Source organism: Bos indicus x Bos taurus, chromosome 4 (assembly GCF_003369695.1).
Source record: "Bos indicus x Bos taurus breed Angus x Brahman F1 hybrid chromosome 4, Bos_hybrid_MaternalHap_v2.0, whole genome shotgun sequence".
NCBI classification, from domain to species: domain Eukaryota; kingdom Metazoa; phylum Chordata; class Mammalia; order Artiodactyla; family Bovidae; genus Bos; species Bos indicus x Bos taurus.
The window spans coordinates 77,501,439-77,527,211 of NC_040079.1; the positions used below are offsets into that span (position 1 = coordinate 77,501,439).

Consider the following 25,773-nt stretch of genomic DNA (forward strand, 5'->3'; position numbering starts at 1 on the left):
GAAAAAAAAAGCGTGTTAGAATAAGTGTTACTGGGTAAAGAGTTCAAAGCCTGGAGTCACACTTGCTCTGTTTGCAGGCCAGGTGCCATGGTTTCTGACTAGGTAACTTTGGTAAAGTTACTGAAATCATTAAAAAAAAAAATCACTTTTGGCTTTGCTGAACCTCTCAATTGTTTTGTTCTTTCTATTTAATTAATTACTACTCTTAGCTATATCATATCTTTTCTTTTGGTTTGATTTTATCTCATTTTTTAAACCAAAATTAGTAATTAATTTCTTTTTTCTATTAAATGTATCTGTTACGCTTTCTTCTAATTTAATTTTTTTCTATGAGATGTATCTAAGTTACACAATTTATTCTAAAAATAATATTAGCTGCATCAGATAATTTTCAATATAAAATATTGATTTTATTTTGTTCTAAATATTGTAGGACATTCATTTTATCATTTTTGATGGAAATATTAACCATTGAGAAGTGTTCTCTTTAATTTCAAAAAATAGATTTTGGGGAAATATTTTATTCATTGGAACTGGATAACACAATTTGTATGATAAGGACTGACTGATGTTTGTTGAGATATGTTTTGTGACTTTATATATGACTTATTTTAATGAATAATCCACACTTAGTTACTGTTATGGAGAAGGCAATGGCACCCCACTCCAGCACTCTTGCTTGGAAAATTCCATGGATGGAGGAGCCTGTTAGGCTGCAATCCATGGGGTCTCGAAGAGTTGGACACGACTGAGCGACTTCACTTTCACTTTTCACCTTCATGGAGAAGGAAATGGCAGTCCACTCCAGTGTTCTTGGCTTGAGAATCCCAGGGACGGGGGAGCCTGGTGGGCTGGCGTCTATGGGGTCGCACAGAGTTGGACACGACTGAAGTGACTTAGCATAGCATAGTTACTGTTAAAATTCCTCCATGCATGCTCATCTGAAAGTCTGAAGCTAATTACCATTACTGTTCTTCATCTGATCAAAACAAGTGCATTTTAACTGTAATCACAGCTCTCCATTTTTGATGTTATGAAGGCACAGTATTTAATTCTTACATTGAAACATTCCCACATTAGCCATTATTATTGTTGTTGTTATTTTACATTGAGTTTCTATTTAGATTTAACAGTTTCTTAGTCCATCACTATTTCTTGGGGTCCACACTTTTCTAAATCACACCTTTGTTTTAAGTTTCCCTCTTGGTTCACTTTTCATCATAGTGAAATAAACTTTTTACTGCACACTGTTATTGTTGGTGAAAACCTTGCTGTTAGCCAAATTGCTGATTATTTGTAATTTAAAAATTCTTGTTGTCTTGAAGAATGTTTTTTTCTGGGATCTTTTAAAGTTTTTCTATGATGTATATTAGTACAAACTCACGACTGAGCGACTTCCCTTTCACTTTTCACTTTCATGCATTGGAGAAGGAAATGGCAACCCACTCCAGTGTTCTTGCCTGGAGAATCCCAGGGACGGGCAAGCCTGGTGGGCTGCCATCTATGGGGTCACACGGAGTCAGACACGACTGAAGTGACTTAGCAGCAGCAGCATGGTGTGTATGTGTGTGTGTGTGTGTGTGTGTGTGTGTGTGTATTTATAGGAGCCCAACTCAGGCCTTGTTGGGCTAAAATATATACACGAGATATATCTCTTAATAGGCATTATCTCTTTGAATGCTGCCTGTTCTCCATTTTTTCTAGTTTTTCCTCTAGAATTAATCCTTATTGAGTTAAAGACTATGACAGAATTTTTAATCCCTTCACTCCACTTGTGTCTTAAATTCTCTTTCATATTTTTCATCTCTTTATCTCTCTATGCTGTATTCTTGGTGATTTCCTCAGATGAAATTTCTAGTTCACTAATTCTTCTGGTGGCTTTTAAAACACATTCATTGACATTTTAATTTCCACAGTTATGGTTTTCACTTCTAAAAAATGAGATGAAATGTGCTTACAATATGCCTTTTCTTATTCTACCATGTTCAATTCTTATATTATGATTTCTATTTCACATTTACTTTCCCAATATATTTTGTATAATGATTTTATAGTGTCTTTCACATTGTCCTATTACTGAAGTTCTTTGAATATTATTACTTCTTTCTGTTGTGTCTTTTTCAGAGATATACTTACCTTGGTATAATTTATTTTCTGACCTGAAAGAGATGTTTCTTTTTCCCCTTTGGAAACCTATGCACCTCAGATCATAGAAGTGGATTACAAATATTTTTGCATTTGTTTGTATCTACAGGGGCTTCCCTGGTGGCTCAACTGGTAAAGAATCCGCCTGCAATGCAGGAGACCTGGGTTTGATCCCTGGTTTGGGAAAATCCCCTGGAGAAGGGAAAGGCTACTTTCCCTTCTAGTATTCTGTATTCTAGTATACTAGTATATACTAGTATACTTTCCCTTCTAGTATTCTGTATTCTAGTATACTAGTATTCTAGTATTCCACTCTAGTATTCTCGCCTGGAGAATTCCATGGACAGTATAGTCCATGGATTCGCAAAGAGTTGGACATGACTGAGTGACTTTCACTTTCATAAGTAACTATCCAGAACCAGTCTTGGCTTGGTATATCTGCATTGTGTAGGGTGTATAAATTCAGACTCTGCAATTTCGCGTGGTATAAACTGGTGTGTATTTTTCATGGAAGACATTTCCTTTTTAACTACCAAGAGTTTCAGACAAAGACAAGATATCTTAACAAGTCTCTGGCCCAGTAGGCATAATTTTCTAATTCTCTTTCACAAGTATAGGCAATATTTCCAGAATCCCAACTTCATTAAGGGTCACATTTCACCTTCCTACAGGCAAGTCTAAAACCCGGCCTCCATTCAACAGGAGGCATTAGAATCTCACAACCATAATCTCTAGCTATAATAAAAGTTTCTATTATAAACATCTATAAAATGGTAAGTAACACAATGTAAAGTACCTATTTAGAAGGAAAGGGCCACTTTGACATATTCTGGTCCCCTGACCTGCTTTCTGTTTTCTTTCTCTAAGAGGAAAATCAAAACACAAGAGGGCAAAAAATTAAAAACAAAGGCCAGTGAGAGCGGTTAACCTGTATGAGCTCTTCCCTGGTAACAAAATTGTTTTAACAGGATTATTGAACAGAGTTTCCCCATCAATAATACAATCATTAGCCATATGTGGTGTGGCTAGTGTGAACTGAGATAAGCTGTAAATTTATAATGCATACTGAATTTCAGAAGCAAAAGAAAAGAATGTAGAATATATCAATATTTTTATATCGATTACATATTGAGATGACTCTCTAGGATATCTTGAACTACATAAGACATATTGTTAAAATTAATAGCATATGTTTCTTTTTGTGATTAGTAAAACAAAAAAGTACATATATGAACATACATTCTATTTTATTGGACAGTGTTTTATATTTAGAGACCAAATTCAATTTGAAAGAAAAAATTAGAAATAAGATTGAAGGTTGTAGTCAAGAGGTAAATAAATGCTCTTACATAGAGATGATAATTTAGGTTTAACAAGAACACTATTCTCATAATGCTCTTATGTAGGAGTAAAGATGTTGACTTCCTCCATGTTAATCCTTTTAGTGTCAAGATATTTTGTAATATTGGAGTAGAATGTCCTCTTTGGGGATTTTACAATGGTACTTTTTCTTTCTATAAGCCTAGCATATTAGCAAGGGATAGGTTGTTGAGTGTGGGGTGACTAAAGCCCCATCCCGATAATCTCAATTAACCATTAATGAAGTTATCCTAAATAACCTTTCATTCTATACAAAAACAATGACCTTACCACATAAGATGGGCTTAAGACTTAACCTCTAATAGTTGATTCTCAGTCCTTATTTTTTTTTTTTGGACAAAATATCAATATTTGTCACAATGATCATTTCCTCCCTTTGAAATGCTTTAATTATCTTCTCAGTGTTCTTTTCTAGTTCCCTTTGTGTCTCCCCACCTAATGCTTAAGGTAATCAAGCCCAGCCCCAGATTCTCTTTTATTCATACTTAGTAACTAGGTAATCTTATTCATTTACATGGCTTTACATATTATCTCAATGCTGATGGCTCCAAAATCCATATCTCCTGCCCAGAATCTCAGTTGAATTCCAGAGCTACATCCTATTGCCTACTCAGTATCTCCACTTGGAGATATCTCCACTTGTCCAATTCAGTTCAGTTCAGTTCAGTTCAGTCACTCGGTCATGTCTGACTCTTTGCAACCCTGTGAATTGCAGCACGCCAGGCCTCCCTGTCCATCACCAACTCCCAGAGTCTACTCAAACTCATGTCCATTGAGTAGGTGATGCCATCCAGCCATCTCATCCTCTGTCGTCCCCTTCTCCTCCTGCTCTCAATCCCTCCCAGCATCAGAATCTTTTCCAATGAGTCAACTCTTCGCATAAGGTGGCCAAAGTATTGGAGTTTCAGCCTCAGCATCAATCCTTCCAAAGAACATCCAAGGGCTGATCTTTAGAATGGACTGGTTGGATCTCCTTGCAGTCCAAGGGACTCTAAAGAGTTTTCTCCAACACCACAGTTCAAAAGCATCAATTCTTCGGTGCTCAGCTTTCTTCACAGTCCAACTCTGACATCCATACATGACCACTGGAAAAACCATATCCTTGACTAGATGGACCTTTGTTGGCAAAGTAATGTCTCTGCTTTTGAATATGCTATCTAGGTTGGTCATAACTTTCCTTCCAAGGAGTAAGTATCTTTTAATTTCATGGCTGCAATCACCATCTGCAGTGATTTTGGAGCCCCCAAAAATAAAGTCTGGCACCTCAAATTTAACATGCTCCCAAACAAATTCCCAATTTCCCACCCCAAACTTGTTCCTTTGGCAGTCTTTTGCATTTCTTTCATTTGGGACTCCATTAGTTTAGATGATCAGACAATGGATATTACCTTAACTTCTCATTTTTATCCACCCAACATCCATTCCATCAGCATATTCTTTAAAAATTCTCTAAAATCTGATCACCGCTTACTATCTCTACTGTTGGCCCTTAATCAAAATAACGATCCTTTCTGCTTGCTACAACCTTCTAAACTGACCGGTCTCCTTATTTCTAATTCTATTCCTATTCAGTTATTCTCAAACACAGCCAGAATTATCCCTTTAAAACAAAGGACAGAAGAGCACATTATTCCTGTGTTCAAAACCATGCAGTTCCCTTCACATCTCATTTTAACATAAAGCTAAAGTCTTTATGATAGTCTATATGATCCTATATTGTTTCCTTGTATCAACCTTCCTTTACATCAACCTTCCTTTACAAGAGGGGAGAGACCCCCTTGTCTCTCCGTGATTTCATTCCAGCAAATCTGGCCTCACATCTGTTCTTCATTCCATCATACCAACCATGGTCCTACTGAAGTCTTTTGTCCCTTCTCTCTAGATGGTCCTTTCTTCAGACATCATCATGGTTTTTATTTTATCTTCTTTTCTTCAAGTCTATGCTGTAAATGATACCTTCCCTGAAAACTATATTTAAAATAGAACACATTAACCTCCCCCCAACACACACACTTAACACTACCTATTATCTCTCATTTTCACTTATTTTCTTCATAGTACTGATCCCGAGTTGCCAAATTCTTTATTCCCTTGTTTGTTTATTTTTTATAAGCCCAAGCAAGATGGCTTATTGTCCTACCAAAATATAAGATTCACGAGGGAATTAAAGGAAATTCATTTCCTTTAATTACTTTACTACTAGTATCTAGACTAGAGTTCAGAACACAGTGAGCACTCAATAAATATTTTTAAGTGAATAAATCAATGAACCTTCTAATCAGATTTTCTCTAAGCTCCGTCTTTATAGGTGGAGTTGTGGAGTTGCTTCTGCTATTTGATAGTGACATCATAAAAATGATCAATATTTAACATTATAGAAAGAATAGTGATGACAATGATGAGGAGGAAGTGGAGAATTAAGTTAAATGCAGGAAAAGGTTCATTGAGTAGGTAAAGGAGACTGTCTTTCCAGTAAAATTCTTACCTATGGGACTGAATGAATGCAGATAGAAGAAGATAACTTGCAGAAAACCATAGTGGAAACCCCACTTTGAGGAAATCCCTTATGTTTCAGCTCAAACAGCCCCTTTCAAATCCAAAGCCAACAAAAATCAGATACTGTGATTGCCTGTGTATATTCCTCTGGGTTCTGCTTCTGATCATGAACTCTGACTTTGGTGACAACTACAATTTATACACTTTGTCTAAATAATGCTCACCCCTCAAAAACATGTATTTACATCCTACACAGTCTCCAATATCCATAACTGTGACAGCTAATTTTCAAAAGTGACTTGCAATTGTGATTTGAGTACATCTAAGCTCTTGAAGTGGGAAGCTTATCTTGTGTTATTTGAATTGGCTCATATATAACCCATGAGTCTTGTAAAAAACAGTATGGATGATCAGAGCTAGAGAAAGATTTGAAGATGCTATTCTTTTGGCTTTGAAGATGAAGAAAAGGGGGGATGAATCAAAGACTGAAGGCAGCTTCCAGAAGTTGGAAAAGGGGAAGTAATGGCATCTTCCCTGCACCTTTTGAAGGGAGCACAACATTGCCAAGACCATGATTTCTACACAGAGAAAGCCATCTTGGACTTCTGACCTCAAGAAATGTAATACATTTATGTTGTTTAAGCCATTCATTCTTACCGAAACAACAGGGAAATAATATATATTAATATGCACACTTTAGACCACTTTGTTTACCCAATCATTGTTTTCCCAGATCACTTTTATTTTCCAGTTATTCCAGGAAATCATTCCACTTACTACCATGATTGCCATAATTTGCTCCCATAATTTATTCTGTTTTCTAAGAGAACATCTTACTTGTATCCATTTTCAATTTTACTTCATGTACCTTTCTTCCCTTTTACTCTGGCTGGAAACCCAAATATACATTCTTTAGAGAAATTAATTTCCTGGACAATTTGATTCTTTAGTGAACACCTCACTCTTAATTTTTATATTTCAAAAAGCTGATTAGAGTCCAAATTATATCAATTAGAAAGGTAATACACATTTCTGAATGAAGATTTGACTGCTTAATTCAATATTTGAAGTGTCTGAATAGGATTAATTGAAAATTACTAAATGAATAATTTGCTATTTCTATACTTCATATGTGTTTATAGATCATTTCAACGTTTAAAATACTTAATACTAAGGCACACGAATACCAGAAATCAATATTTAAAGAGTATAATTTTTTGCATTCGTTCATTCTTTGTTAAGTTAAAGAACTTTTCTTTAATGCTACAGCTTTACATAAGATTTATAAGTTTTACAAGGAACAAATAAATATATTTATTGTATCACTTAGGCTTTATGCAATCATCTATAAAAGTATATTTAATACGTATTAGAAGAAATAGCTCTATCATTGAGGATACTGACTCACAAAATGATTATTTCTCTGCACTAAAATAATGTACTTTTCACATTTCAAATAGCAAATAAACCCTACTAAAATTTAAAATTCTGAAGTTATTTTTTTATAGAGAGGCATAGTTATTGCTTCCTTTATATAATCATTTCTATGCACTATATTTCTAGTCTTGCAAATATTTATTCTTTAGAAACTTAAAAGTCACTACTCTGAGAAAAGAGTTTTAAGGTAGCAATTACCTCAATCATTACTCTCAATTACTTTGGAAATTTAATAGTGTATTCTTGCTTTTATTATTACCTCAGTATCTTTCTCTATATTTATTAATTTGTTTAACTACTAGATCTATCAAATGCTTTTAATTTAGCAGACTCAATCATACTATTTAGTAGAATTCTTAAGTTGAGAACATTTTGATCTATAGATAATCCTTTAACATATTTATAATATCGATTTCCAGTATTTTAGTTGTTTTATTGATATCTTTAAAGAACCAAAAAATAAAAAAGTTAAATCAAGCAATAGAGTGTTAGCTAACTGTAGGATAGGAGATGTAGAATTTCACCACTTAAAGAGGGTTATCTTCATAACTTAGGCAGTAAAATATATATATATTTATATATTTAATATTTATTTTAATATATATGATTTATATGTACTCCATGATTCAATAGTAAGACACTTAACTTTGTTTAAACTAAGACTAAACTTTTAAATCTACATTTGATGAATACTAGAGTGGTTTTGCCTGCAGTACTAGGAAACCCTATAATCCTGGAACCCCCAATAAAATATTCATCTTTTGAATCATGGCAAAATAATGAGGAAAGGCTATGACAGCTTGCTGGATATATATTTACTTTTAATTCTGATTTGTAGAACAGTTAATGACTGTACACAGCAAGGTCATATTTGTTAATTAGACTGCATACATATGTAGAGATAACCCATAGAAGGTTTTCAGGTACTGCTTTCCCGTGCAGCTCAATAAGTCTTCAGCGAGGGCAGTTAACAGTTCACCTGGTTACTGCATCACTTGAGGGCCTTCCAGGTGGTTCAGCCATAAACAATCTGCCTGCAAATGCAGGAGATGCAGGAGATGTGAATTCAATCCCTAGGCTGAAAATCCCTGGAAGAAAAAAATGGCAGCCCATTCCAGTATTCCTGCCTGAAGAATCCCATGAACAGAGGAGCCTGGCAGGCTACAGAGTTGCAAAGAGTTGGACGTGACATAATATGCACGCAGATGCACCACTTGAGGAAAGTTTCATAACTCAGGCCATAAAATTGTCCCTTTTTGCTTGATTAGCATTACTTAATATATATACGTTTATATATTATATGATATATATATTATTGTTATATCTTATATATGTTTATGTATTATATATATATTATCTCCTTTATACATACAAGATTATAAATTATGTGATTTACATTGGAGGACATTTATAAAGATTAATGAAGAGTTAGGTATTTTAAGAAACCAAACCTGAAGCAACACTATTTAGCATTTAAAAGACATTTTTCATTTTCAAATAACTTTCACATGAATACTAATTAATCCCAACATTACCATGAAAACATTAAATAAAATTATGATCTATATTTTGTATATAAGAAAAATGAGTTATAAAGACTAAGTTCTTATTTTTTCTCTCTCTCACTTTACCCATTTATCACAGATCTACTTAAAAATCAGTCCCTCTTTAAATAAACACATGAACAACCAAACAACAGCAGAAAAAAACCTGCTGAACTCAGATTTCATCTATTTGAAAGATCACCCAAGGGAGCCCAATCCACCCCTTCTCTATGAAACCCATCATTCTGTTTCTTCTACCTCTTGCCCATTCCAACCAATTATTCCTATTAATTTAGTACCCTAGAGCTTAACTAATCCAGTTTACAGTATCTTTGTTTATGAACACACCAAGGCCATTAAAGTGATTTAGTTAAAGCTATAGAATCAACAACAGAGTTAAGGTGGACACAGATCTCTATACTATCTGTCTTCTATCATAAAACTGGCTGTCACATACCAAGCTGGGATTTTTACTATTTTTTATTTCATCACATTCTTTTTTCTTGGTCCCCCAGTTAATACCTCTTTATGCCATTTTCTACTTCCATGATACAAAGAAAATTAAGAACATGGTGACCTGTGAGTAGCTACGAGTAAGGAAAGGGAGAGATGTTCTCCAGAAGTGTCAGTCCGTCCAGACTGAGCATTATGAATAACATGTGCCAGAGCAAGAGATAAAAGGACAGCCCTTTTCGTCTGAAGCATTCACTACTAAACAGAAAGAATACTCTCAAAGTGGAAGCTTGGAGGGTATTAATTTTCATAAGGAAGGTCCGTACAACTTGTATGGGTGATGAATAATGTGGCACTTCTTCTAACAAGCCAAGCAGTTGAAATTTTATTTTATAACTTTACATGGCTTCATAACTCTAGGCAGAGGAAAGTGAGAAGCATAATAATGAGTTGGAAAAAAGTATAGATGTAGGTATGCTAATGAATACAGCTTTAATTGCTAAAATCTTTCAGGCAATAACTGATTCCAGGAAAGAGTATCTGCTTCTAATGACTATTACATCAATTTAACAACATTAATACAGCCAAAATATGACAACTTAATGCTGATTATGTTCTGAACATGTTGAGAACTATGCTTTCTAGTCTCTGCATGGAGCCTAATTGAAAAATGACTATCTTATTTTCAAGGTTTATCATTAACTACAGAATAAAGGACAGTGTGGTACTTTGTTCATCCATAATTTCATCCATAATGAACCAATATCCCAAGTCACAAATTTATCTGATTAAAGTGATCAAGGTCAAGTGCAAACTAAAAATTTCACAGAACAATACAGAACTTTTATTCCTTCCTCTATTTTTCCATTAATCCTATCCTAAAGTCTTTTCTACTATAGAAAATAGAATAGCAATATGAATTTTATTAAAAATAGTTTCATTTCTTCATCATTTTTAATAAAAGAAACAATCAGCCTGCCAGGTTGAAGCCCTGATGAACAATAAAATAGCATATGCTTTTATACTGATTTTTTCACTCTGATATATACACACATAGGAAAGGATAAAACAAAATTTATAACTGACTATCTCACTTATTTTCAAGAACTGAGCAAGGGGTTAACATGTGTCCTAGTACTTGCTTTAATATGAAGGATATTTGGGTTTGTATTAGTCAGAATTTTAATATGTGCTGTGATAAAACAAATGAATTTCCAAATCTTAATGTAAAGTTCGACAGTGCACATTTGAATCTGGATTAATTAATGTTGTCCAGGACAGTCTCTATTCTGGTAATGGATACACCAACTAAAACATATAGCCATTAGGTTCACTGCAGCAGGGGAAGAGAGATGCAGGAAGGGGACCAGTTCATAGCTTCCTCAGTCATATTGTCTCAAACTAGTCCTGTGGTTTCTACCTAACTGCAAAGAAGGCTGCAAAATTAACATGTGATACTGAGCATTACTTAGAGCTCTGCCAAGCAAAATGCTGGCTTGAGTTCAGGTATTTTTTTTATTTTGGGGGGACTAGATTTTATCCACTGGCACAAAATTGGCAATATGTCTGCTAAATCTACACAAGACTAGGGAAAACAACCCTTACGAGATGAAAAATTCATTTTGAACAAAAGTAGAAAATATCTGGAAACCTGCTTACTCTATCTCTCTTAATCTTACAATTAAACCCACTATTTAAAGTCCTGTGTTATTTTGCATTTCTCCAATGCTTAATTGATCTTCTGTAAGCCTGGCTAGAAGGGCTGCAAGAGGAAGGTCAATAGACTTGGACAAAATTTTAACAGCTTGTTGATATTTCATGTGATGACTACTGAAAGTATTCTTTATTTGCTATGAAATCTTTACTGTACTATGGGCTATAAATGAAGTGACTACTGTGTAATTACCACACAAGGGATGGCACAGGATTTTCACAAAGATGGTTATATACAGTCAGCATCAAGGTATATAGTTCAAGCCAAGATATGGAGAAGAATGGATTACAGCTAGGGGGAAAAATAAGATAAAGGCCTAGCAGATAGATGATGACATAGAGTAACTGATCTGGATCAAAGTGAATTAACAATCAATTTCAAGTTTAGAAATAAACAGAAAAAGAGTAGTTCTATAATTGTACAGTTGTAGTTCTATAACTACAAAAGCTTCGGTGCTTTGTGTATTTTCATTTGCAACTATGTCCAGTATTACTATTGATGGGCATCTGAATGGAGAACTGTTCTAGTGGGAAAAAAAGCCCAAGACATTTTAGTTCATTGACTAAATGTCTAGATTAATTACATCAGCACTAATTACATTGTTTAATAGTAGCAGTTTTGCTGCTACTTTCATCTCTCGTGTAAATAAAACTACCTTTACCCCAAAGAATTGGCTGTTAGATCAATTTCATTATGCTAGTCAAGGATTAACCACCTGTCATATTTTTATTACAGAAATATTTTGGATTGTAATTATCTGTGATGTTTCATATACTAGTAGGAAAAATGCAAGATTCTCAAGGGAAGTGTTCTGATTTACTTGGCTGCTGCTGAATGAAATTTATGAAACATTTTATTTTTCAGGGTTGATGGAAGACATGATAGTGCAATGGGGCTTGGAAGAAAAGAAAATCCTAGAGGCATGCCCTTCAAAGCTGTTACAGGCTATGAATTTGAGATTGATCTCAGTATCCTAGATTGAAAATAAAAATCATAACATGTAATTGATTCTGAATGCATCCTTTCATCCTTCCATGTACCCTCAGCAGTGGGAGCTTTTATGCCTGTGTCCTAGATTTCAAACCTATCTCGTTCTATGATGGTTTGCCTACACTCTAAATCTTTTCCTTCTGCCTTCACATATGAAGGGATTTGGGGAGTATGTGTGTGTGATACTGAGTGACTGGCTGGGACCTCACATGAAGTGTTGTTGAAATACCAATGTTTCCAGCCTACATACTAATAGCTTCACTCCAGATTGCACTGGTCCAAATAGCAACCAGAGATTAGGAATAGGCTACCCACCCCAATATTCTTGAGCTTCCTTTGTGGCTTAGCTGGTAAAGAATCCACCTGCAATGTGGGAAACCTGGGTTCGATCCCTGGAGAAGGGAAAGGCTACCCACTCCAGCATTCTGGCCTGGAAAATTCCATGGACTGTATAGTCCACAGGGTGACAGAGTCAGACATAACTGAGTGATTTTCACTTCACTTCAAGGAACTAAGAGGCTTCCCCGATGGTTCAGGGGTAAAGAATCTGCCTTTAATGCAGGAGATGCGGGTTCAATCCTTTGGGCAGGAAGATCTTCCGGACGAGGAAAAGGCAACCAACTCTAATATTCTTGCCTGAAAAATCCCATGAACAGAGGAACTTGGCGGGCTACAATACAAAGGGTCAGAAGGAGTCAAACATGACTCAGCAACTAAGTACAGCAGCAGAAGGAACTAAGATACCACATGCAGTGTGGTATGTCCCAAACAAACTATATATAAATATATGTGTACACACACATACACACACGCACAAAATCTAGTCCCTAACTGTGAAAGTCTGGAGAATCATCACTTTGGTCAATACGAAAGGAAATCAAGCACTGATAACACACATCATAATAAAAATTGGGAAGCCCATGTACTAATTTACAATGAAAAATTACTCTCACAATTATAAGCTCAATGATCTTGGGCTACTTATTAACCTGCTGAACCTCACCACCCTTTCTTCATAATGAAGAGAAAGTCAGGAACTGATAGGCCATGTGCTTGATATCAGCTTTAGGCTTCCTGGACAAGGATGGATCATTACAAAAGTCTCTCTCATTACCTGAGCCTCTCTTATCCACCAGGCTTACACTGAAGAAGCCATTGATCCTTTGTTCCCAGCCTAAGGGCTTTGTTTAAAGATTCTGGAAGATTGAGATTTATCCTCTGGACAAAAATGTGTGTCTCTAACTAGAAATGATTAACTAAGTGTACTATCAAAAGGTAATCCAAGAAAACCTGTAGTACTTCAGGGATTGGCCATGATTTTTGGTTTTCCTTTCTTCTTATTCCTGCTTTCTTCTCTTGATCTGTGTTTTAGTCATTTCATATTCCCAGTACCCAGCTGGTCATACATACATTACAGCTCTCAATGTTAGTTGAATTGAATTAAAATAAGTTACAATACATGAAAGTTTATAAATTTTTACTCTCTTTAATTTTAATAGGTTATCAGGTATGTTGATGACACTTTGAATTAACAATCACACTTTTACAACTAATGAATCTGGAAGATAATTTTTGTGAATAGAGCCATATTCAGAAGGAAAATAACATCCAACCTACAGAAATTGAAATTAAATTTTTATATTTATATCTGGGAACCAGATGTATTTTTTTCCAAAACTAGTATTAGGTCAACATACTGGCTGAAATACAAATACAAAAATTGGTTTGCCAGTTGTACTGAGTCATATTTTCCTATTATAAACATTTTTCTTACATTTTATTTTACCAAAAGAGTCACAGTATTATTCCTTAATAAGCTTTGTAGTAAAGAAATGATGGTGCAACTCACAAAAAGCTGCCAATGTTGACCTGTGATCACAGATGCTATGCCACTTAATGCTGATATTGTTCTACATTTTTCAAACTGTGATTAATTTTCTGTAGTGCTTCAAATAATGTATTCAACTTCTCATTTTTAATTAAGATTCCTTTTCTTGCTCTAAGTTTAAATTATGTTCTGAAAGCAAGTTTTGTCAATTGCTTTTTCATGTGAGAAATATAATTATGAACTAAAGTTTGTTAGTGTCATATTCATATTTTTAATAATAAGATTGCGAATAAAAAATGAACAATGATTTTGATACACATTTAAAGTGTTTCATTTTATAAGTAGAGTAGATTAAATCTAGAATATACTGATAATGTTTATGTCTCCTGTTTTTCTAAAAAAACAAATGAATTTCCTTGGTATTTAAATAGCCAGTTAGCTTACTGTTAACAAATCTTTAGGAGCTTAGATATAAGTAGAGAATAAAAACACTATATAAAAATGTTCTATAAATCTTTTCACTAATCTCTGAATGCAATTATTTAAATTGCAAGTGTTCAACTACAGATTCTCTGTGTGACCCCATAGACGGCAGCCGAGTCGGACATGACTGAAGTGACTTGGTAGCAGCAGCAGCAACTACAGATTCATCAAAAAGGATTTAAAAATTTAGAGTAGTCTTTTAAAAATAATAAGTTTAAGACACTGATACTGTATGCCTGTTGGGTTATTACAGAAAACAAAAATGCTTAAAGGTGATATTTTCCTTCATACCAAAAGGTCTTAGAGATATGATGTTTTCTGCAGGAGCGTTCCGCTGTCCACTTTCCAGATTCTCAAATGTTAAGTGGTGATTGCAGCCATAGTAGCAATTTCTGAATAGTGCCTTTGTGAAATTTCGAGATTCATCAATTCTGGCTTCATGAAATTTCTTAATTCTGGATTTATGAATCATAGCCACAGCCCTCAGAAGTAGCAGTCACCCTGGTAGGGCAGTGTATTGTTTGAGTATTATTCCTGAGGATCTATCCTGCAACCCTCTTCTCTAATTTTTTCAGCAGTTTTCTAAACAACTACATTTCTAAATCTCTTCCTTTTGAAAATAACTTACATATCTTTATTTCCTGGGCTGAACCCTAAAGGACACATTATACATTATTTTGCTTAATGGATTAGAAAAAAGTCTTTGACACTGAAAGCAATAAAAAGAGAATGAAAGCTGGACAGAATATAAGCTTGGCTTACCACTCACTGGCTTCTCAATAGTTTACAATGCTCAGTTGACACCAGATATTATCGTGGGTATTATCCTGGATCCTTTGAGTCAGAATCTGGGCATTTACCCTGAAACCAGGGAAGACTGGTGAACACATGTGGATCTCTCAATTTCATGTGTTCCTGGTGAAAGGATCAAACAAATTGTACCAAGTTGTGTCACCATGTACCAATGCTTGGCTCATTGGAGGATTCAGGATCTGAGAAGCTGTCACTGCACTGGGCTGCATGTGACAACTAAATGAGTGGGTAACAGTTCTGCTATGAAGGGAATGTAGCACTTCTCTTCAACAGGAGAAGGGCCATTTTCCCCCATTAAAGTGTTATGAATGCCAAACTAAATAACCATGTTGTCTCTGTTCTGGTTATCTCCAGAACAGGAGAAGGCGTTATTATTCAACAACATTGCTGATGTTGAATAATAATCTGCTACTGATCTTGGTCTTTCCGGAGCCTTTGGAGGAATGACTAGTGGGGCGCCTGTACAATGGCTATGGGAATAATTGTGTGATTTAAAGACCTTGTATAATGCACTATCTATTCTCAACATTTTTTCTGCCTTTATGGGAAACATCAGATTAAAAATGGAGATATACACCAAGCAATCTTTTATATTCTTGGCTTCTTGAGGTTTTTTCAGAACTGTAGGGGATATCAGAGTCAAAGGAGTTAACATAATACATCCCATAAATGGTTCTTGGTGTTAGACAGACCTAGACACTTGGATTCCTTGTTACTCACTTAGTAGCTGTGATCTGTCTGAAAAATGGGAACCACAATACATTACTTTAAGGATTGCAAAATTAACAACATAATTAAAGTCCTTGTATGTGGATATCTGGTAAATGTTAATTCATTCTTTTCTCCTCACTCAACCCCTTGTCCTCACACTGGTTTGCCAAAAAAAAAAAAAAAAAAAAGCTTTTGTAAAATGCCAAGGTGAGAAACTGGGAACTTTTATAAATACCTACTTATAGAGTTCCATATAGTTAGAATTTTACATTTAGATTAGACTTCAGAGTATGAAATGGAGATATAAGGTCTAGAAGTGCTTAGTTAAGTAAGGCTTTAGAAGCAAACTTCAGAAATTAATAGAAGTTTTTAGATAATCCATATTTGATCTCTCTATAACAAGGTAACAGTTTTAATTATGGGAATAATACACTTATCAACTAATTTTTCTGCCCATAAATATTTTATATTCCAATATTTCTGGCAATAATGTGCTAAAAAACCAATTTGATACTTGATTGATAAATGGCCAATGAAGAGACTAATGTCTAGTTGAAAAGAACTAACCTGAAGCTAGCCAATCAATAGATGTTAATTTGAAAAGTTTCCTGATAACTATCCATATATATACATATATATACTTTTTTTAATTGTGGGAATTTCTGTCTCTATTTATTTGGCAAAAATGTCTTTTCTACTGATAGAATTTCATTCATGCTCATCAGAGAACCTATCAGCCTGTGGAACTTCATTCATGCTCACTAGGTTGTTTGTCAATCTGCAGAGTTTTTTGCTTATTTTTCTACTCCAACAGCATGACTGAACCCCTTTGAAGCACCCTTATATTGTTCATGTCTTCCTGGAGCTTTTGCTAGAGAGTTCTCTCATTCAGAGTGTGGGTTGGGAGCTAGATACATCTGAGACAGAATTCCTCTTCTTCCAGACTTACTAAATCATTGCTTAAACTTGGAGCCTTAGTTTCTCCATTTGTCTTCAAACATGGGATTAACATTTACTTTATATGGATTCTTAGAAAATTCTAAGATAATGTATGAAAAATATTTTTTGCACATAGGAAGTGCTTAGTAAAAGAACTGTTCTAGTTGATGCTCATGGAGTCTCATACCTGGGGCTGGTCCTGGTTAGGGAATCACCAACCATTCCCCCACTGGAAAATGCTAAGATGAATCCAAGACATGAAGTCGTAGACTTCCTACAAATATTCAGTTTCTTTACTGATCAGTAGAGTTTTTTTTTATTAGTTTCAAAAAAATCAAAAAAAGAGGAAAAAAGAGAATTAGAATTCCTACCAAAACTGGGAAAGGACAGATATGCATAGCTCGGTGTTAGCTCCTCAATTCAATCTTTTTTTGAAGGACAAGGTAAGACTTATCATATATCCCTACAAATTCATTGTGTTGAGCAGCAGATGAAGCTCTGTCTTCATTCCAACAGAACTGGTGCAGATATCTGTAATTTTGTATGCACAAAAAACAGCATTCCTGAAAGCTAGCCTTTAAGTAGAAAAGGTAACAGAGCATGGAATAGATACTGGAAAACTAACTGGGAATTGATCCTATTCTAAACATCTGACTTGCCTAAGAGAGGCAGAATTTACGCCTATATTTTTAAATTAAATTGACTGTCAACCCTACATCAGTGTTCTTTTAATTATTCTGTGTGAGAAACCTTACTGACTTGCCTACATTTTTAAATAGTTCTGTAAAGATTGCACTGAGCACTAATTTAATCTCCCTTTAGCTAGATCTATTTGGATATTCACCAAAGGCCATTCAACAGCATAAGTGACATTTATTAATGTTTAACATTAGAAGACATTATATTTCATGTTAAACATATTATCATAAAGATTACAATTATGTTTTTATAACAACACACCTAAAGCTTCAAAAGCCTTTATGTCACATGTCAAATCATTAGACATTTCAAAGAAAGTGATTTTAAAAGCTTTGCATTTCTCATTATGTTTATTTTCCCAACAACTTACTAGGAATACACCGTATTTCAGAATTCATGAATAATGAAGGCAGATTTCAAGGAACATCAGAGTTATGATGGCATCCTTAACATTCAAAGAAAAATCTGAAAGTACATGCATGGCTAGTTTTATCCAGAACTGCACCTAATTTAAACTCAGCTCTTTATTTTTCCCTGAAGTCTCTGTTGTATTTGATATATCTTTAGTTTTCCATAAGCTGTTTACACCTGCTTAATATCGAGGGCATTATATACTCAGAATAATTTAAGCCAATTTAATGAACTGATTTGAATAACGATAAAGAAAAGTAAGCCAGCAGAATCAGAAAAGCATGGCATTTTAGAGCAGAAAGAACCATTAGAATTCATTCTCTTCCCTTCTCTCTCTCTCTCTCTCCTTAATCTCAAAGGTAAAGCCTATGCCAAGGTTCCATTGTTAGTGGCAGAGCCCAGTCTAGAACCAATGGCTCTCAATTCTTAGATGAATGCTCTTTCCATAGTGCTATGTTGCCAAATAGGTAAAGCAAAGGGCTATTTCTACTCATCATGCTCTAACAATTCTAAGTGATGTGCAAATGACTGACTATTGTACTAAACATAAGGATATCACAATTAGTATTTTATTTTCATTGTTCTTTCGGTTAATTAAGATTGAGTGCTGTACCACAACCTACAACCTTAAAGTCCTGCAATAATATTAGTGTCCACTGTCATCAGTTTCCCTCAGCTACTATAATCATCCAACAGCCTAAGTATTCATCAGCCAACTTTGAAAACTTGGGTAGGTCTGACCTGATAAGAGTCCTAGTTCTTTCTGTTCAAAAAGTGCAGAGGCATACAAGGAAGTGAACACCTGATTTATATCCAGCTGGGCTACAACTCTGAAGTCTGCAGGGAGCAGATTCTGGGCTCCCCAGAAGGTGAGCTATTTTACATGACTGACTGGCTTTTTTGAAGGTGGAAAAATGCTTTACACACTTATCTCCAATTTTTCCTTGAGCAGCTGCTGAAACCACTGAAGCCTAAGAGTATACATGCTATCTGCCATGGTCCACAAACCCAGATTTCCTATAGAAAGCCTTCCTCTTATGAAGAGAAAAGAGAAGTACAAAACAAAAGAGAAAAAGCCAAGAAGAAAGATCAGGTCATAACCACAAAAAGATGTGATCAAGTCAGGGCAAAGGGAATTATATGTGGTTTGGAAGATCAGTAACATTGTTCACTGCTGGTGTTTATTGCTTTTCTTTTGTGCCAGATATGTTCCTTTATTCTAAAGCTACTGCCCTGTAGTGTCAAATGGGTAAATCAATACCATCCCTTTTAATATCCTCTGACTTTCCACTTTAAGCACATTTTGAAGCCATTTCTCTCCTACAGTGTATTCTGTCAACCAAACCAATGAATGTTACTATGTGACCAGGAAAATGCATTTATTTTGCTCAATGAAAAAAAAAAAAGAAGAAAATCCATGATATTTTCACATATATGACATGAAAATAGATCTTACTATTCTCAGGGATAAGAGGGAGAGGGCAAAGCTAATATAACTTTCTATAAAGCAACAACGCATTTTTAATAAATATACCAGTCAGGCACACATCTGAATGACTAGACACTTTGGAACGTTTGCTACTGCTCAGAAGCTTTTGAATTTTTTTCTTTTGACCTACATTTCCAGGGGAAGTTTATAAATCTCTCAAGAAATTTAGTTTCATTTATTTACAGATTTCCTTCTCTTTTGGCCCACAGGGCTAATAATCGTATTTATTCTCTAATAACTCTTTTCTCAACACTTAGCACAAAATATAAGTAGGCTATTTTAAAAAATCAAATACAAATTCATTTTCAAACAAAAATCTGGAACTTGATTCTGAAATAATTGTGAAAGAACATGAGTCACATCCTAAAAACAACATCAGAACAGAGATTCTAAATTGATGATTCTTATTTGAAACAATAAAGTTAAATTTGAAACAGATGTGTAATATACAGCTGTTGCAATATATTGGTTTAAAATACAGTTGGACCTTCTATCTCTGGTCCTATGCCCTCATGTCTACCTACAGTTCAACTTACCATCTCAGCACAGAGGCCTATATTGCTTAAGGATATTCTGAGTACTTAATCATGTTCTTGATCACCTTAAACTCAGAGAATTTCACTTCGTTGTTAGAAGATGATTTTAGCTTTATGGTATTCCATAGATTGATTCCACTCTCACTTCTTACCATATGCTTAGAACCATACCTTCATGACACAAATTATGAGTAATTATATTCATTCATGCCTACACAAATATTGCTTTGTTGAATAAGAACACATATTTTCCACAAGCTTTAAAAGTACTTATTTTTTGCTTAAGAATTAAAATAATTTTTCCCTATGAAGTATCCCCATGAAATTTCTGCCCTAATTCTAGACTTTTTAATAGATATGTGGTCACCTGCTTCTCTCCAATAGTTAACTCTGACCACAGTCTTATATGAGACTATAATTAGGGCAAAGGGACATTGACTCTGCATAGCTGTACCTTTCATTGTGCTGGTAAATGTTCTTCTTAAAGGCCAAGAGACCCCTAACATTTAAGAGCCTGCTTCTATTTGTTTTTACATGAAAGATAATTTAATATAACAGAGAATTTTAAAAAATGTATTAGAAGCCTTACAATTTTAATCTTTAAAATGCTTTTTAACATAGTTTAGTTATACTAACTTAAAATGCTTAAATATGTAGAAACATCATTGCATGTTATACTTCAATCAGCTCTTCCATAAAAGTAATTTCTTTCATATCTTAAACTTATGATTTTCATTTTATTTCCTTTTTATGGAAGAGTTTTAGAGTTTAGTTTTATTGATTTCTGTCTTTTACCTGGTTTATATACACTGATATTTCTTTTGACTTCAGATAAATTTAAAATATTTCCCAATAAAACAAATGAGAAAGTATGTTAGTAGGAGAGAAATTTAATTTTAACTATCCTCCATTTCATTTTGAAACTTCTAAAATTGGTTATTGAAGTCCTTTCCTCATGTCACCTGATATAAGGGAAAAAGTATTCACCATTTATATCTGTGCTCATACCTTCCTCAAAAATTAATTCACATATATAATAATTATTAAGGACAGAAAAAACAGAACTTCATCAATAAATGGAAATTATTATTTTTCTCATATTTAAAAAGCATAGTCAATTCAATCATGGTTGCTTAGACTCGTTAACGATATGCAATCATTATGCTCAGTAGAATATTAAAATAAACTCCATTTTTTATCCTTTAAACATTTGAAAATTTTCCAATGTTTTTTGTTTCGATTCCACTCATTTTCCTCATATACTTTTGAGTCTATAAGGGCAATGCATGCTACCTTAACAAGGTACACTTAACACTCAATTAAACAATTTCATCTAATCTCTAATGGGTGCTGCCAGCTTAGTGCTTCTGAAATTGTCTTTTCTATACTATCAAAGGAATAGAAGTCCCATTTGATGGATGCTCTAAACTCTTTAGAGTTCTTTATCTACATTTATATACATTTTTCACATTCCAGATCACAACAGTTTTGTTTAATCATTATTTACTCATTTCTCATGAAGTTCTATTACCTAAAACCTATATAGCCTGAAGTCTAATTGTTTGAAAGTGTCATTTTTAGTATTCATTATTTAAAACTAAAATTTAAGTTTCACTTTAGGATACCAGTATACTCTTAAGACATTTACCATCCCCCAATAAATTGTACAGTTAGCTAAATACATAAATACTTAATACCTAAGTATTAAATAAAAACTAAATACATAAGTACATTTAGGTACAAAGTTAGGTCTTTAATAGATATGAATCAGGTGGCTGGCTGGCTTTTATTCTACAAAAAAATATAGAGTTAGTTCCTAAGGATCTTTTCTACATAATTCAATTTGAAAGAATGATGAACTGATCTCATGAGTGTGTGTGTGTGTGTGTGTGGCTCAATCATGTCCAACTCTTTGCAACCTATACACTGTAGCCCACCAGGCTATTCTGTCCATGGGATTCTCCAGGCAAGAATACTAGAGTGGGTTGCCATTCCCTTCTCCAGGGGATTTTCCCAACCCAGGGATTGAACCTGGGTGTCCCACATTGCAGGCAGATTCTTTACCATCTGAGCCACCAGGAAAGATCCTAAAAAAATTGTACAGTTAGCAACTAAATATATAAGTACATTTGGGTACAAGGTTAGGTCTTTAATAGATAAGAATCAAATGACTGGCTTTTATTCTACAGAAAATATACAGTCAGTTCCTAAGGATCTTTTCTACATAATTCAATTTAGAAGATGATCAACTGATCTCATGAGTGTGTGTGTGTGTGTGTGTGTACTCGTGTATGTGTGGGCCTATGAGTATAAGTAAGCACTCAGGCTCACCGTATGCCGAATAGTCTTATCTCCGCAAGTTCTGCCTTCCATGCCTAGAGACACAGATTTAAAACATATATTTTGAGACATTATGTTCAGAGATGAAGTTCTGGGAATACAAAATAAAAATGATAAATGCAGTCAACCCTTGTTTATGGGGCAGAGAACAGACTGATGAGATTTTACATTATATGCATCAATAATTAAGGCCCAGTAGAGAGTTAGATTGACAACCTCTCTCCTATGTTTGGATCAGAAATCAGCCAGTAGCCAGGTCCAGATGTCCTTCAGAAGGACGTAAAAAAGCTAAACTGTTCACACTAAGATTTGGACAAGTACATTTGTGTGCATAGAGAGGATGGAGTCTCTGTAGCCCTGACCCTAGAACTCTCTCTTACTCACTAGGCACCTAGGAAATACAGCTCCAAAACTTTGCTCCTTTCTTACTGTTATAGTTGGTGATGGCGGAGTAATGTGGTGGTAGTAAACAGAATTACTGAGTTTTGCCTTATAAAAAATTAAACCACCCAAACATAGTTTGAAGTGAATAATTTTGTTTCCATGACCTATTCCTGTTAGTAAATTAAACAAGAGGTATCATATTAATGAATACATGAATAAAGGCAGAGACAAGCTCCACAGTATATATGTTCCTAATTATTATGGTTCTGGATACATGAAAACCAATGAGAATTACTTGACCCAAAGAATATGTAATGAATGTCACTCCATACTCAAATTCAATTGACATATTGAATCCACACATAAATTCCTAAACAACAGCTGAATTTTTCACACTATTGACACATCTTTGCTGCATACTCTTTGTAAATATCTGAACATTTCATTAAAAGTTATACTGAGTGAAGCTGGTGGATTGTCCAGATCCAGTTCATCAGTGTAAAATAACATAGATAATATAAATCAGAATCACATCTGTCTTAGATGCTTTTTTTCACTTTTATGCCAAGTTAAGAGCATTGTTAGTGAATGGTATTATTGGATATTAGGAGTACTGGCTACAAATCTAAATTGTTCAATCATAATATTCAGATTCATTAAGTTTCTAATCATCTCCTTTATAGGAGCTATTCAAGGATTTCTAATTGAATTTATGACCTTGTATAAAAATCATATCACAAACCCCTTTATGTTTACTCATATAAGCCTAGTTATTTTACTCCTATATTTATTTTTCCATCATAGTATTTCTTGGGTACTCGAAAGAGAGATGACTTATTTAGGAAGTTAATGAACTAATGCAAAACTTACTTCTATTATCTTCACATTTAATTACAAGTTCTTATTTATGTCATCACCTTAGCAAGGACTATAAGTATTATTGAATGTTAGCCTCTTATCTATCTTCCTCAGCTTTTAAATATAATAAAGTACCTGGATTCTTTATTCTGTATTTCAGATCTCCTTTATTTCGTGTCACAGAAGATAAATTCACATGTCTGTACTGACAACATCACAGCTTTGAAAATGCATCCACTCATTTCCTTATAAATAGTTCAGTCACTTACTTTAATCTATCTTCCTCTGCCCATCACTCTAATGTCAAACTTACAAGGTCAAGAATGCACTTTTCTCTACTCCTAGTTTTAAAGCAAGAGTCCAAAAATCTATTCATTTAACTAATACCCACTGACAGAAGTAGCATTTGGACTGACAGGACGTCAATCGATAAGCATTTGCATCTAGGAATATCTGATAGTGGTGCCATGGCATTTTTGTTTTGATGAGCATTTAGTACTAACAATGGCAAGTGTCTACCCTTCCTAAGATGTGTGTAGGCTAAATGGATGCTGAATTATCCATTTTACTTCTTTGTGTGTTTTCATTTTTTCAGTATAGTCATCCTTAATCAATACCTTCTATGTAGTTCTAGTAGTTCAATCCCAGAAACTACATATATGGTTTATTTGTTTCATCTATTCCAGCCAAGTTTTTCTTTCTTTAATATCAACCTTCCAGAGACCCCATCTTTGAGTTTATTACAGTTTAAAACAAAACTAAAACAAAAGGAGGACTTCCCTGGTGACTGAGTGGCAAAGAATCTGCCTACTAACACAGTAGACCCAGATTCAAACTGTGCCCTGGAGAAGGAAGTGGCAACTCATCACTCCAGTATTCTTGCCTGGGAAATCCCACGGGCAGGGAAGCATGGTGGGCTACAGTCCATGGGATTGCAAAGAGTCAGACAAGACTTAGCAACTTAACAACAAAAACTAAACCAAAGAAAGAACATAAACAACACCCACTGCTCAGTTTCCAGAGAGACTAGAAAATTTCCAAAGGTCATAGAATCTACCTTGAAAGAAACTGACTTTGATACCTATTTATAACCTATTATCTGGCTTGAAAAGTCCTTGGGTTGTCCTAAAGTAAACAGAAGATTATCAAATTAACTGAAGCAGGTACTAAAAAGTTGATTTGTGAAGTTTATCATTTTACCAATTCCTCTCTTTTGAAGTAGCACCTCCCCATAATCAGGGATGGTTGTGAATTTCTGTAGGCTATGTACAAGACATTTCTGCCCAGCACTCAGTCATCACTTTCTCAGAGTTACAGAACATTTTTTACTTTCCAATGCATTATTTCCTTTTAATTGTAAGACCTCTCTGCTGCAAACTGATGATGATATTGGCAGTTACTGTGTAGATTCTAACTACAAAATAGCTTGTTCAACTAATGAATTGAATTTGCATTCTTTGTCTCCCTGTGTGGAGTTCTACCCAAAACACTGAAATCTTCAACATCATGGACTAGAACTAATATTTCTCAATATCAACTTGAGAAGTAAGTTAGGTTTTATAGCTTGAAAATCACAAGTCTCTTCTGGATCTGACATCATCATAAATCACACAACTGCAGTTATAAGCTTTTGCACTTATAACTTCCATATCTCAAATAAATTGTCTACTCCAAAAGTCTATCATTTAAAAAATCAGTGAAATTTAACTTCTCTTTTAAATTAAACAATAAATATATAACTGAACATTTATCTGTTACTATAGTAAAAAATAACACCGCCTGTTACTCACATGGCACCGTGCGGAGGTAGAGGTTGTCACGAATGATTTGCTGAAGTTCATGGTCCACAGACCCCTTCTGAAATCGTAAGTTGAGGTAGTGACGAAGATCCTTATCAACAATTCCTCCTAGAATGATACAATTGGAAAATAAGGATGTAATTTGATTCTATCATAAACATACTCATTTAAAACTTGCATTATTTCACATTGCTCTTTTGACATTCCGAAACATTTATCACCCATACTAAAAAAAGATAACATTTGCTAAGATAATAATTATCCACCAAGTCAGTGCTCAGTGTTATACATGTACTCTTTCATTTTTCATTTAGAATGAAGTCT

The 25,773-nt window shown here is 34.5% G+C and overlaps 1 protein-coding gene across 11 annotated transcripts in view; it reads right to left on the reverse strand.

Moving 5' to 3' along the window:
* The window catches only part of MAGI2 (membrane associated guanylate kinase, WW and PDZ domain containing 2), a 1,464,809-nt gene that overhangs the window by 1,027,560 nt on the left and 411,476 nt on the right, over positions 1-25,773 (reverse strand). For all 11 annotated transcript variants that reach the window (XM_027539773.1, XM_027539768.1, XM_027539771.1 and 8 more), the window contains exon 2: positions 25,441-25,557. In XM_027539773.1, coding sequence (XP_027395574.1) covers positions 25,441-25,557 — 117 coding nt within the window. The remainder of the gene's footprint in view (positions 1-25,440; positions 25,558-25,773) is intronic.